This window comes from Lepidochelys olivacea (genome assembly GCF_965140295.1).
Source record: "Lepidochelys olivacea isolate rLepOli2 genome assembly, chromosome: 14".
Lineage (NCBI taxonomy): Eukaryota > Metazoa > Chordata > Testudines > Cheloniidae > Lepidochelys > Lepidochelys olivacea.
This window is the reverse complement of record NC_140424.1, coordinates 40,586,539-40,600,407: the sequence shown is the minus strand read 5'-3', so window position 1 is coordinate 40,600,407 and position 13,869 is coordinate 40,586,539. Positions and strand designations below refer to the sequence as shown.

At 52.3% G+C, this 13,869-nt stretch overlaps 2 protein-coding genes across 2 annotated transcripts; one reads left to right on the top strand and one right to left on the bottom strand.

Annotated features, from left to right (window-relative positions):
- Positions 1–224: 224 nt before the first annotated feature.
- On the bottom strand, positions 225–3,922 carry LOC311530903 (uncharacterized protein). The gene is made up of 4 exons (XM_084647933.1): positions 3,486–3,922; positions 2,351–2,839; positions 1,571–1,798; positions 225–903 (listed from the first exon to the last, which is right to left on the bottom strand). The coding sequence occupies exons 2-4, from the start codon at positions 2,730–2,732 to the stop codon at positions 428–430; spliced, it is 1,086 nt and encodes a 361-aa protein (XP_084504059.1). The 5' UTR covers positions 2,733–2,839; positions 3,486–3,922; the 3' UTR covers positions 225–427.
- Positions 3,475–13,151, top strand: LOC311530911 (zinc finger protein RFP-like). Its single transcript, XM_084647943.1, has 7 exons — positions 3,475–3,927; positions 5,553–5,648; positions 6,658–6,888; positions 7,203–7,225; positions 7,957–8,072; positions 10,418–10,462; positions 11,926–13,151. Exons 1-7 carry the CDS (start codon positions 3,511–3,513, stop codon positions 12,438–12,440), a joined length of 1,443 nt encoding a protein of 480 aa, XP_084504069.1. The 5' UTR covers positions 3,475–3,510; the 3' UTR covers positions 12,441–13,151.
- The last annotated feature ends 718 nt before the right edge of the window (positions 13,152–13,869 follow it).

The window sequence follows — 13,869 nt, the reverse complement described above, 5'->3', positions numbered from 1 at the left end:
AGCAGGGTCAGGCTGGGGGCCAAATTGGAGGCCAGTTGTCGAAGGGTTCCCAAGATACGTCTCCCTGGTAAAACAGCTTCTCTAAAAGTGCATGGCTTCTACTACCATTTGTGTTCACTGATAAAGAAAAGCCCAGAGTGGAGCGTTTTGCTTCAACGTCTCACTCACGGGAGGGTTACCCTCAGAGAGTGTCTGGAAGCAGGGTTGCCAAGTGCTGAAAATAATTTTTATGGACAGTATAGAAAAAAAATTACGGACAACCAAACTCTTTTACGGACACATACTTACGTAATATAAAGATGGCTCAAAAGGACAAAAGGGAACAATATTCAGTCTTTTTATTCCTACATCAAAACAGAAATGTTATTCGGCTAGTTTCACCGACTTACTAGCCACATCAGCGTCCTCCAAGTTCTCCAGGTTGTGATCATACACACACACGCCCGTTCATGAGCAGCTCACAGACACAGGGTATTTCCTGCAAAATTTGCTTTGTCTTTTCAATTCTTTCTGCAGTCTCTGGATCCAGCTCTTCCAGCTGGGCCAGTAGGAGTCGCTCTTGTTCCTCCAGGACATGGTGCAGTTGTTGAAAGTAAGACACAAGTTTCTGCCTTTCAGCTTCTGTCTCTGCCTGTAACATACGACCAGGGAGAGAGCAGAACAGGGCAGGGACATGGACAGACTCCAGGGTTAACTGATAGACGTTTGCATCCATAGGACAGATCATATCATTGGAAGCCCTTGGGCTTTCCTGAGAATGTGCCTTCAGTTCAGTGGGAAATTCCCCCGTCACTTGCTGTTCCCTCAGCACTTCCAATCTTGGATATGCAAAGCAGCTGAAGCCTGAGGCCCGCCATGTGGGGCTCACAGCCGGAGCCACGTTGTGGGGTTGAAGGTGAAGCCCTGTTGTGGGGAGATGAAGTCACACAGGTCAAATAAAATCGCAGAATCCATGACCTCCATGTTCCACTCGTACCAGTGTTTATCATACTATTTTTTGTGATCTCATGACCCCCCCTACAAAAGCCTTGCAATCCCCTTTTGGGTCAGGACCCTCCAGTTTGCAAAACACTGGCTGAGTGGTTAGCACACTCTCCTGAGAAGTGGGGGACTCTGGTTCAAATAATGCCCCTCACCCCTGGCAGAGAGTGGGAGCATAGAAGCTGACTTTTATTTTTCCCTGGGGGTGCTCTACCCCCTCTCTGCCCTGAGGCCACGCCCCCACTATACCCCTCCCCTGAGGCCCTGCCCTCGCTCCGCCTCTTCTGACCCACTCCGCCTCATCCCCTAAGGACTTGCCCTCTGGCTGCCTCTTCCCGCCCCTGCTCCAACCCCTCCGCCAAAGCCGCAGCCAATCTGCAGCTCGCTGCTCTCCGCCCTCCCACAGGCACCTCCCCCAGCCACCAAACAGCTCATTGGCAGCCCCACAGAACAGCTGTGGCTGGTGGGTGCTGAGCTCCCCCTGTATTTTTTCCGTGGGTGTTTGAGCTCCAGAGCACCCCTGGGGTCAGCCCCTCTGCTGCTTCCAATCATGGGACTGAGCAGTGACCAAGTATAAACAGCGACTTACAATGAGACTTAGCCCACGTCCTGCTGTTAATGGACAAGTCCATGAGGCCAAAATTTACAGCAGTGGCCTGATTTTGGGATCTCTGGGTTTCTCTCCTCGGAATACAGGACTTCAGGGCACATGTTCCACCCGCATTCACAGCTGCAGCCGGAGTCAGTGGGTGCTGCAAGCGCCCAGCCCCTTGGAGAACCAGCCCCTCGGCACTTAGCTCAGGACCCAGATTTGGACCTTAAATCAAAAGACATTCTTGACATTTGGACCCAGCCCATTGTGCTCTGGCTCCTGTGCCGGCGAGCGTGGCTGTTTGTGCCTCCTCCCCAGCAGCTGCAGGCACAGGGAGTGCTCCTGGGAGGGGTGGGAGGGAGTGGGGTTGGGGCATAGACAGGCTGGAGGAGGAAGGGGTGGAAAGGGACAGAGGGGTGTGGCCAGGGTGAAGCTGCACCTCTTGTACTCTACACCCTGGCAAAGCCCCTTAGGACCATTAAACCAGGGATGCCGCTCTGGCTGGAGCTCAGGACTTGGCGAGCTGCTCCTAAGGTCTGCATTGGCCCTTGTAGCCACTGAATAGGGGGCCCATTGAACCAGCCCACTCCCTGCCTCAGTTTCCCCATCTATACAATGCCTGTGTGTCTCTTCGTGTTATAGTCTATGGAGGACAAGGGGCCCATGGTGCTGAGCGCTGAACAGACCCGAAAAGCTTACGATTCAGTGTCCCGATCTTGAAAGGTCTCAGTGTCCCAGTGATGCCAAAGGGACCGGAGTGGGTAAAGTTACACTCACCATTTACTGAGAAAGGGGCAGAGCACAAAAAGGCCACCCCAGCTGTCTGACTGAATGTCTCTAAGGAACCAGCTGCACACGGTGCATCCGACAGCCAGGGGACAGAAATTACCGGTACTATATGTACCATGCCAGTCTCTTTCCTTTCCGTAACCCTGTACCAAGGCACTGAATCTGCTCTGCTCTGCAACGCTGAGTGAAGACCCAGGTACCTGAGACAGCAGCAGGGGAAAGGTGTTTGAATGATGCTCACAGATCTCAAGCCGCGTGGAGACCAGCAAAAGGGCAGCACTTCACTCCGCTGAGCTCCAACGTCTAGTAACCATGTTGTTAAACTGCTGTAACACTGGACCCGGGTAACTAGCTGCATCCGCAGCAGCATCTCTGCGCAGCACGGCTTCCCCGCCACAGCTGAGTTCCGTCGCCGTGTCCCCGATGGCGGCTTCCCGGACTGCCCCAGGCCTCCTCCGTCTGTCCCCACATCTCCTGCTGCAGTCGCAATGGGCAAGTGGCCTGAGAGGTCTCTGTTTATCCCACACCACGTACCCTGCAGGCCCCTAGTGCGAGCTCCCCTCACACTGGCTGCCCTCGGCCATTGGGCCCCAGCCCTCACGTGGGGGACGGGAGCTTGGTCTCCCTGCAGTCCCTGGTCTCTCTGCTGTGACGGACAAACAGGGAGAAAATGGGAGCAGGCCTTGCTGGGCGTGGTTGTGTGACAGGGTCACCTGCCCCCTAGGGCCCAGGCTGAGATCCCAGCACATTCCACAGGCCCCTGAGCCGCCAGCAGATGGACTCTCAGCCTCGGTCCCTGTGGTGGTGGGGGAGGCTCTGGGTCATTGCCCTGGGGGAGCTGCTGCGGGAGGGAGGAGATTTAGCTCCTCACAGACAATTTTAACAGTTTTAAAGCTTCAACTTTTTGAATCTCAGTGTCTAGTGTCATTAATTAGTTCTGGTCTGACCAAAATATAGTCTGATCCCCCCAGAACTGATACATTTTTTCACCAAAGCCTCCAGGGGTGAAATTGGTTGGGTCCTTCCTGCTCAGCAAACAGCACGAGTCACTTTCAGGCAAGGAAACACCCCCCCTTGCTGCTGCAGGCGGGGCATAGTGTGAACTTAGGAAATTGAAACTTACCCTGTCCCACTGCCCAGAGGGAGCCATGGCTGCAGAGAGCCCCGTAGAAAGTCTCCAGGAGGAAGCGACATGTCCCGTCTGTCTGGAGTATTTCACACACCCTGTCACTCTGGAGTGTGGGCACAATTTCTGCCGCACCTGCATCGCCCAGTGCTGGGAGGGACCCGACACAGCTGCCTCTTGCCCTCAGTGCAGAGAAACTGTGCAACAGAGAAACCTCAGGCCCAACAGGCCCCTGGCAAATGTCGTAGAAATCGCCAAGAGGCTGAGTTTCCAGACAGCGAAGGGAGCAGGAGGGGGCAGGGTGTGTGGGGAACACCAGGAGGCTCTGAAACTGTTCTGTGAAGAAGATCAAACCCCCATCTGTGTGGTGTGCGACAGATCCCGGGCTCACCGCGCTCACACAGTGGTTCCCGTACAGGAAGCTGCCCAGGAGTACAAGGTAGGGAGTTGCTGTCCAGTCTAATGGGTAATAACTTTGGATGTTAATTAGAGCTTAATGGTGTGACCCTGTCATTCAGCTGTGTGTAGCCTTCATTGCATGAAAGCTGATTGGGGGAGTTACAAGCTGTGGCTGGTATTACTGGTTGTATCACAGTGTTTATTGTTATTTGCATCCCCTAGAGACCCCAGATGAGACCTGACCTCGACTGTGGGGGCCTTGCACAAAACCCAGTGAGGGCCAATCCCTGCCCTGAGCCATTTACAGTCTAACTGGACAAGACAGACAAAGGGTGGGAGGGGAAACTGAGGCACAGTGAGGGGAAGTGACTTGTCCAAGGTGTCTCTGCAGATCCGTGGCAGAGCTGAATATAAAAACCTGGTTTTCCAAGGCCCAGTTCAGTGCTCTAACCACTAGCTACTCTGCCCCTTTCAGCAGCACTGAGTAGCGATGAAGTGCAAAGAGTAGGAGGAAAAGACTGCTTGATACATGTCCTAGGCCCAGCAGGGAGAGGAGGTTTCCCACTGGGATTCTGAACTACTGTCCTGATCCGTGAGGGCTAAACTCAGATGCTGCCGGCCTTCACTAGAGGAGATCAGTGGGCTGAACATGGTGTGGGACCCCGAGCACTTCAGTCCACACCCACAAGGGCTCCAGTGAGCTCAGGTCCATGCCACATGCCGCTGGAATCAGACTTATCTTCAGCAAAACTAACCCCTGGGCAGTGCAGACCAGTGCCACTCTGACCTGTTCTCGTGTGTTCATGGGCAAGGACCAGCCAACGTGGTTCCCTTAGTCCCACCAGGCAGCCCTTTGAAATCTGCCAGAATCCAACGATTCTGGGATCTTTGCTAGGGACTTTGGGGTCGCTACCCAGAGGCCATTGCCAGGGAAAGGGGCTAGGAAAGCACTAGGGCAAACCCCAGCTGTTCCTAACACAAATCAACACATCTAATGTGGTTTGCCCTAGTCCTTAGGTCAGTGCTGTCCAACCCGTCCCATCCCGCGGGGTACAAGGCTGAAAGTCAATGGAGTTGGACTCCTTTGAGCATCCCAGCCTACATGGCTGCCCCGGGTGGCTTCTGGGATTGGTATCACTGTTTGTTAAATCTTCTCAAAAACACCTTTATAGATTTACCACCATGGGACACCAGTTTTCCACTGGTTCGACTCAATGGAGAAAGTGGATGTAATAACTTCAAACAATCTGAATACAAAACCCGCCCAATTTCCATAAATAAGGTTTCATTTCCTTGGTGTCTCTGATGTCCTACCTCGAGAAAGACCCACTCTTGTACACAATATTGTTGTAACTGTATTGGTCCTGGGGTATTAGAAAGACAAGGTAGGTGAAGTAATATCTGCTCATGGCAACTTCTGTGGTGAACGAGAAGCTTTTAAGCTTACACAGAGCTCTTCTTCAGGCCTGGGAAAGAGTGTGTTCCCCAGAGCTGAGTTGTGTGTAAGACCTTTACCAACAGGAGCTGGGCCAGCAGAAGGTATTGCCTTATCCACCGAGTCTATCTAGGAAGACTGACTATTGTGTAGAATTTTGGGTGGGAAAACACCTCATCCACCCCCTACAACCCTGAAAATAAACCCACCAAATCATATCTGTTTGTCAGGAAAAAATACAAGACCATTTGAAGACTCTGAGGGAAGAGAGAGAAAAGCTGCTGGGATTGAAAGTGACTGGAGAGGAGAAAAGCCGGGAGTATCTGGTCGGTGCCTGTTGTTCTTTGCCCGCTGAGACAGGGAGCTGGGAGGGATGTTTATTGGTAGATTTCTCTGTGGCCTTGTGTGTGTTTCGCCATGATCATGGGACACTCTGTGTGTGTGTGTGTGTGTGCATATGTGCACATGCACATATCACAAATGTTCTCTCCCTGGAGAAGGACAACAGCGTCTTCTGCAGGATCTAAGATGCATTTTAATTAATGAGTTAATTACTACCCCTTGTGGCTTTCACAAAATTTCTCCCAAACCGCACTGACTATATCCCAGTAGACATGGAGACAGCCCTTGCAGAGAGATTGGGCCCAAATGCGAAGCTGTAAGAAAATCCTCTCCTTTGTGATCACAGTGTCGAGTCAAGTGTCAGGATGTGAAGAATGGTGGGTTTGGAACCTCAGCCCACAGAGACTCTCATTACAACCCGACCGCTCTCCAGAGCCAGTGGGGGAGGGGCTAGTGGAACTCTGGCCCACCAGAGGATCTGCCTACGAAGCTCCTGATTGGAGCAGACGTTCGGCTGCATGAATTACGCCAGCGGGAGTCACGGGAAGTTTTCCAAACAACTGAGTGAACTCCCGATCTGCTGCTGGACTGGACCCTGACTCTGGCTTGGCCCTGGTGTTGTTCCTGACTCAGGTTTGACCTGCAGTACTGCTGTCTGACTTTGGATTGACCCTTCGCGTGGCTGCCTGACTCCGACTCCAGTCCTGATCCCCCGTGTGACTCCAGACACTGATTCTAGCTCAGCCTTTGGCATGACTTCTGAGCTCGACTGTAGCCCCAACCCTTGGTGAGATCCTGACTTTGACTCCAGCTCTGACTTCGGCTGTAATTCCTGACTTCTGACTGCAGCTCTGAGCACTAGGCCTGATGGCTCATGGCCTGGTCTCTCCACAGATGTGTTAGAGATTATAAAGAAACTCTCTCGTAAGACTGTATGAAAGGTCATCAGGCTCCATCCGTGTTCCTGACCAGCCCTTTCCTTATTTCTTCTAGAAACAGACAGAAACCGAGAGGCAGAAGATTGTGTCTGCATTTCAGCAACTGCAGCAGTTCCTGGAGGAACAAGAGCGACTCCTGCTGGCCCAGCTGGAAGAGCTGCACAAGGAGATTGTGAAGACACAGAATGAAAATATCACCAAACTCTCAGAGGGGATTTCCCATCTCAGTGAGCTGATCAGTGAGATGGAGGGGAAGTGTCAGAAGCCAGCAAGTGAATTCCTGCAGGTGAGACTGAGCTAGAAACATCCCAAATCCCAACACAGGGACAGGAAGTATTGGCACTGGGGTTCAGCAGTCAGAGATCTCAGTGTAACTCAATGTGTGCATTGCTGAAATGTGAATGACTCTTGTTCTTTTTAGACTCACAGACACATTATTAGAGATGGAAAAGCCCCATTAGCTCAGTGCAACCATGGCCCCGGGGCCAGGGCAGGGCTGATTTTCCCTGTATTTGCAAAACCCCTTTCCTGGAATCCCAAGTGTGTGTCAGGTGGTACTGAGATTTTTTTTAAAGTCTCTCTCCTCTCTCTCCCCTCTAGGATGTCAAAAGCACCTTGAGTAGGTACGTGGCTCTCTCTCATTCCCACACACACTTGGCAATGCTGGAGAAGAGCATGGAGATGATGTTTGCACCGCATCTCCACAGCAACATGTGTGGGGATTTTGGAAACAAATCTCTCAGATAAACTTCATCCTGAGGTTCTCACCCTGGTACAGAAGACTCTGGAACTGTCCATTCAGTGGGAAAGACTGACCTCAAGTGTTTCCTCGAGATGTCACATCCCTGGGGGAGTGGCTGCCTCAGGATTATGGGGATGGAATATGGGCCTGTCACTACTGGGGCCCTGGTTACCACTCAGCCCAAGGCAGCAGTGGTCAAGAGTCTTTCCCACCTGAGTCTTTCCCAGCCTGAGGACTGTTTGGAGAGCTGTGTGGAATGAGCTGGGGAGGGGGGAGTTGGTGTCTCAGTTTAGTTTCTAGTGGACAGATTTCTACAGCACTTTACATAAGAACCTCCTGTCCCTCAGAGCATGGAGGCCAAGGAGTGAATTGGCCAAGGAGACTCAATTCCCCTTTTGTCCCCAGAGCTGATCTCACCAGACCAGAGATGAAGAATATTAAGGAGTCCTCAGAAGGGAAGGTTGTACGGCCATGGGCTGTGTTGCACCTGCTCTGAGGCCGGGAGAAGTCGAGGAATTCGAACTCCAGGCCCATTAGAGCAGCGACTCGCTAGCCAGAACTTGTCATGAGTCACACAATGAAATATAATCACGTGAAATTGTTTCTCTCCAGGTGTGAGAAGGGAAAGTTCCAGGAGCCAGAGGAGATTTCTCCTGAACTGGAAGAGCAAGTCAGCGATTTCTCCCAGAAAACTCTTGTGCTAATGGAGACTCTGAGGAAGTTCAAAGGTACCCAGAAGGGATCTAGGACTGGAAATTGGGAAGAGCCTCTGAGAGTGTGGGAAGAGAATGGTGCTGGTCAATTGGTTCACACTTAGATGATGCTTCTATTTAATTGTTGGGTGAGAAGGCCAGACATTTGGGTCCAAGACACTCAGGTTGATTAATTCAAACCTTTGTTTGCACCAGAAACATGCTTTTCGATTACAGTTACAACGTAAGAAATGACTCATCGACTTTAAGGTCAGAAGGGACGATCATGATCCATCTACTCTGACCTCCTGCACATTGCAGGCCACAGAACCTCCCCACCCACTCTTGCAATTTACCCGTAAACTCTGGCTGAATTACTGAAACCCTCATATAATGATTTAAAGACTTCAAGTTACAGAGAATCCACCTTTCTTCTAGTTTAACATCGGTAAATGATACGTGCCCCATATGGCAGAGGAAGAAAAAATAAACCCCAGAGTCTCTGGCAATTTGATTTGGTGGAAAATTCCTTCCCTATCCCAAATATGGTAGTCAGTTGGAGACTGAGCATTTCAGAAGACCCAACAGCCAGACACCTGGGAAATATTTCTCTCTAACTCAGAGCACTCCCCAACTCGTGCCCCATCACCAGCCATTGGGATATTTGCTACTAGCCATCGCAAATAGAAAGAAGTGCTGGTCAGTTCCCTTCTCCTGGGGCATAGGTGGGTCATGGGGGATTTCTCCTGGGAAGCTCTAATTACCCCTTACAATGTCTGGAATATTAGACACCTCCAAATTGCATGTTTACTAGTTCTTCTCCAATCAGCTTTGAGTGGTATTAATATTAAGTACCTTATAGCGGTCAGACACTACACATGCATGAACACATCATTGGCAGGGCTTTTTTTCTTCAACTTATTTTCATGTTATTGTTCTCTTCTCTGATTGGTTTATTCCCACTGATTATGCACACGCCACTTTCCCCCTTGTCTCCACACAGGGGGTATTGGACTTTGCTAACTTCTGTGTGGCTGGATGCACAGCCCCGCATCAGCCTAGCTCCAGCCCCTCAGTGCTGCCCCCTCACTGCACAGCCCCCCTCAGCGAAGCTCCAGCCTATTAGTGCTACCTCCCACTGCAGAGCGCCCCTCAGCCTAGCTCCAACTCTTCAGTGCAGCCCCCCCACTGCACAACTCCCTTCAGTCAAGCTCCAGCCCCTCATTGCTACCCCTCCCCCAGCTGCACAGACCCCCTCAGCCTAGCTTCCCAGGAGCAGCAGGGATGAGGGACAGTGGGAAGCCACTTCTGGGAGCCACCAGAGGTGAGTCCCCCCACCAAAGAATTTGTTCCACTCTGGCCTCTGCTCACAACAGACCCCCGCCCACAGCCAGAGCTTGTCCCTTTGTCCTGGTCAGGAGACAGAGGAGGTTCCCATCGACCCTGGGATCACCCCTGCCCGGAGAGGGGTGCTTTGGTCACAGTGTGGTGGTGGGAAACCCTGCTCCACTGAGAGACCCCCCTCCTCTGCTTCCCACATCCTGTGACATGATGGGGGATCTCCCATGTAAGGGACACAGACAGGGGAGAGACATGGGGTAAGCAGTGTAGAGGTGGGACAGACACTCATCCTCCCATCAGACATATTATTTAAACAAGAAAAATAAAAGACTAGTGACAACAATGCACTGAAATATGGTTTTAGGAGAAATATTTATTTCAACGCCACCATCCCACAAAAAATATATTGACTGTGGCAATGAGGGACATTCAAAAACACTCACCTGAATTGAATTTATTACTATTTTTATTGTTCATTATTTATTAATGAGCTAGGTTATGGTTTTTTCGATGTGGAAAATTGCGCGTTATTTTACGGGTTGAATGATGACTGAATGACATAACCCCCCGCCAGTGTCCGCCACTAACTCTGGTAATTTTGTCAAGTGTCCGTCGCACAACATGATGTTGCCTGACCCTGGCCAAAGAGACCAAAGTGGCTAAAGTTACTTTTATGCCAAAGTCTTTGTATGATCTGGGTCTAGGTTATGAGGAAAGGCAGTGAGTGAATGAGACAAAGCAACTGGAGTTTGAAGGGTGGGAGGGGATGAGGAGGGGAAAAGTAAATCTCTCTGACAGATTGTGTGTCCTGGGATGGTTGTGAGGCTGAAAGGACATTGGTTCCATTGCTGGGAGATGGCTGAATGAGAGAGGAAACAGAAGGTTTCAGTTAGTTTCTATTAAATGCCTGAGTGTGTCTCTGGGCCTCTCGATCTGTTTCTCTGTCATGATGAAAACACAGTTCTATGCGTTCAGAGTGGGGATGCTGTTATAAATACGAAAGTCTGAAATCTTGTCTCTTTTCTCCTTTCCCCCGCCAGACACTCTGCCGTCTGCACTGGAATCCCTAGGAGCACACAGACAGGGTGAGTTTGCAGCTGGAGATTGTCTTTACATTAGGAGAAAATTCCGGTGAAAACATCTTCCTGAGATTGTAACGAAAGTTACCAACCAAATCACCAGTGGCCATGACACACACAGCCCTAAAAATAACCTATTCACAGTGAGGAGATCCAGGGGCACTGGAACATGGGGGGCCAGGGGGCCAAGCTCACCCTCTTTTGAACATGGGCATAGTTTGGGGGCAGGGGCCCTGTTGGCCCCCCACACTGCAAGCCTTGGGCAGGCGTGGAGCATCGCAGCGTTGGCTGTGCTTCATGGAGGGGCAGCTGATCAACTGCGCCCTGTGTAGTGCAGCTTCTTCCTGGTGCTTATCCCTCTCAGTGGCCCCACCCCTGCTCCTCTTCCCCCCGGACCCTCCCCCTGCCCTGGGTGGTGCACGCCGGAGAGTGGACATGGGAAGGTGGAGGGTCAGGGGCTCTCCATAGTGGCCAAGGCTCCCAGCCTGGCCAGGGGCAGGGCCTCGGTGGGAAGATGAAGAGTGGGGCAGGGCCATGGAGAGGGGAGGGCCACAGGTGTTGCGACCTCGTACCCCCCTCCCCAACTTCTGCCAAGGTGCCGGAACACCTGGGGAGATCCCAAGCTGACATCACACAAATAATCCTGGTTTCAGAGTAACAGCCGTGTTAGTCTGTATTCGCAAAAAGAAAAGGAGGACTTGTGGCACCTTAGAGACTAACCAATTTATTTGAACATGAGCTTTCGTGAGCTACAGCTCAAATAGTCCTGACACCAGCCTGAGTGCTGAGTTCATGCCCATGCTAATGAACAGAAACACTCTCCCTGAGCAGCACCCGAACACAGCTCAATGCCCAGAGGACTGACACATCCCTCTGCTTTACCCTGGTGTCCCCATTGCTCTTCTCCAACATCCTGCCTTTTCTCCGGGCAGGGCTGGGCTCTCCCATTGGAGCTGCTTCCTGGATTGGTGCGATCCTTTCCCTCTGATGCTGCCAGCTCCTCCCTTCTCTCTGGGTTGGGGATGGAGCTACCCCACCCAATGCCACCTCCTACTCTCTGGTGTTAATCGCTCTTCCCCAATGCTGCATCTTCCTCTCTGTTCCCAGCCCTGGGAGTGGAGACTGCATTAGAGGAGGGAGATTTCCTCTGGGCTTCAAAACTGAACCTGCTCCCTCCCCACTAAAACCTTTCTTGGTGTGTCTCTCCTGCTGGGCATGGAGCAGAATCAACAGGGGTAGCTGGGAGCTGATGCAAGCAAATGGAAAATTAATGAAGTGGGTCTCCTTACAGAGACTGAGGAAGTGCAGTGACATCTCTGCTCAGTCTCAGGTGCCCAGGACAGAGGCAGCTCCCTGGGATCCAGGCCTGTCCCAGCCAGAACAGGACTGCTGGGGAGTGTGAGAAATGGCCCCAGCCTCCCCCAGGGCTGAGCTCTGCCCCTCACGCTCCGATTCTCTCTCCCGCACAGTGAATGTGACTCTGGATCCAGACACGGCTCATCCCCAACTCGTCCTGTCTGAGGGTGGGAAAAGTGTGAGATGGGGAAACACGCGGCAGCGACTGCCCGACACCCCTGAGAGATTTGACTCTGTGCGCTGGGTGCTGGGCTGTGAGGGATTCACCGCGGGGAGACATTGCTGGGAGGTGGAGGTGGGGGGTTGGGGATACTGGGCTGTGGGGGTGGCCAGAGAGTCTGTGGGGAGGAAGGGAGGGATCAGCCTTAGCCCTGAGGGGGGGATCTGGGCTGTGGAGCGGTGGTGGGGTCAGTTCCGGGCTCTCACCTCCCCTCGCACCCCCCTGCCCCTGAGCCGGGCCCCCAGCAGGATCCGGGTTTGTCTGGACTGTGGCCGGGGGCAGGTGACATTTATCGATGCTGGTGACGAGGCCCCGATCTTCACTTTCCCGCCGGGCTCCGTCCCTGCGGAGAGAATCCGCCCCTGGCTCGGGGTGGGGCCGGAATCCCGGCTCCGCCTGCGTCCCTGAGACCCACAGCAGAGGGGGGAACCGGAAATCAGCCTCTCTAGCCTCACGGACCCCAGACTCTATGAGCTTGGAGGTCTCCCATCGACCCAGCCCCTGGCCCCTCATCTCTATGTCCCCTGGAAGCTCCCCCCCTCCCCCGCAGCCCCAGGAGACAGAGGGGGAGAGGAAAGGTCCCCTGGGGCTGCAGGTGGGGCAGAGGGGCCCTGAGGGGCAGAGGTGGGGGCTGGGCAGGGACCCAGCATGAATCAATCAGGGGTTCGGGGGCTGGGGAGAAGCAGCAGCAGGGAGCGGTTTGTGCAGATCTGTGGGATTGGATCTCATGGGGTCTCCCAGCCAGAGCTCCTGCCCCAGGGGCCCAAGTCACTTCAGGACAACTGGTCGCACTGTCATGTTCCCCCCCACACACGTGGGGCGGTGGAGGGGATGGGTAGGGGGTGCAGATTGATGGAAAAACCGTTGTATAACTTTAACAAAATCATTATTTGCTTAGTTCCACGATTTTTTTAAACTCCTGAGGTTGGCAGCACTGGGGGAGGCAGGGACAGGGCAGGTTTAACCAGTGGGAATTAGAAGACGGAAGAAGGAAAATGTGAATGAAAATAAAACAAGAATAAAGGGAGAGTCCAGGAGAAATGGTGGAAAATAGAACTGAGAAGAGTGGCAGGAAATTATCCCTGACAGGGGAACCAGCTGGGGGCAGCAAGAGGGGAAGGGATAAAATTGGGGGTGGAGGGGGGTGGGATGGAGCAGCCATGGGGGCTGATCTGTAACAGGGAGGGGAGGAGTGGGAGAAACACAGGAAAATAAACAGGGATCAGAAGTGAGGGTAAGAATAATGAACAGAAAAGGAGAGAAGGAAAGGAAAGAGAGATTTATGACATGTTATTGAAAGTGAGACTGTAACTCATTAATTCCCTATATTAATTCCTGGCCATTGGTGCTATTTTAGTGCCATTAAGAAAACTGTTCTCAGTAGCTGGGGATCTCCTTGCCATGCTGTGGTTATTAAGGCTCCTTCTCAGCTCTGTTTACTGACCGCCTTTCGTTATTTACTGTAAAATAAAACATTACAAACAATTCTTCTTGTTTGTTCCACTTTCATGTCCCAGCTGCAGTTGTCGAGGGTAGAGTCCTGGGATTTGCTTCCTGACTTGGTTTTGTCCTCACAGCCCCCACAGGGAATATCGCGCCTCTAGGAGGAGAATTTTGTGTTTTACTGGGATGTGTCACTAACCAGCCTGTGCTCTGCCTCTGTCCTGTGCACACCCATGTCAATGAGGAATTGCTCAGCTGTGCTCTGCGGAGAGGTGACTGGTTGCACAGGGGACAATCCATGAAGGGACTTGGTGTTGCAATGCTGAGCGTCACAGGGCCGAGTTTGTAGGCAACCAGAAAATCACATTCTGCAAAGCTGAGTCAGGTCCCTAAA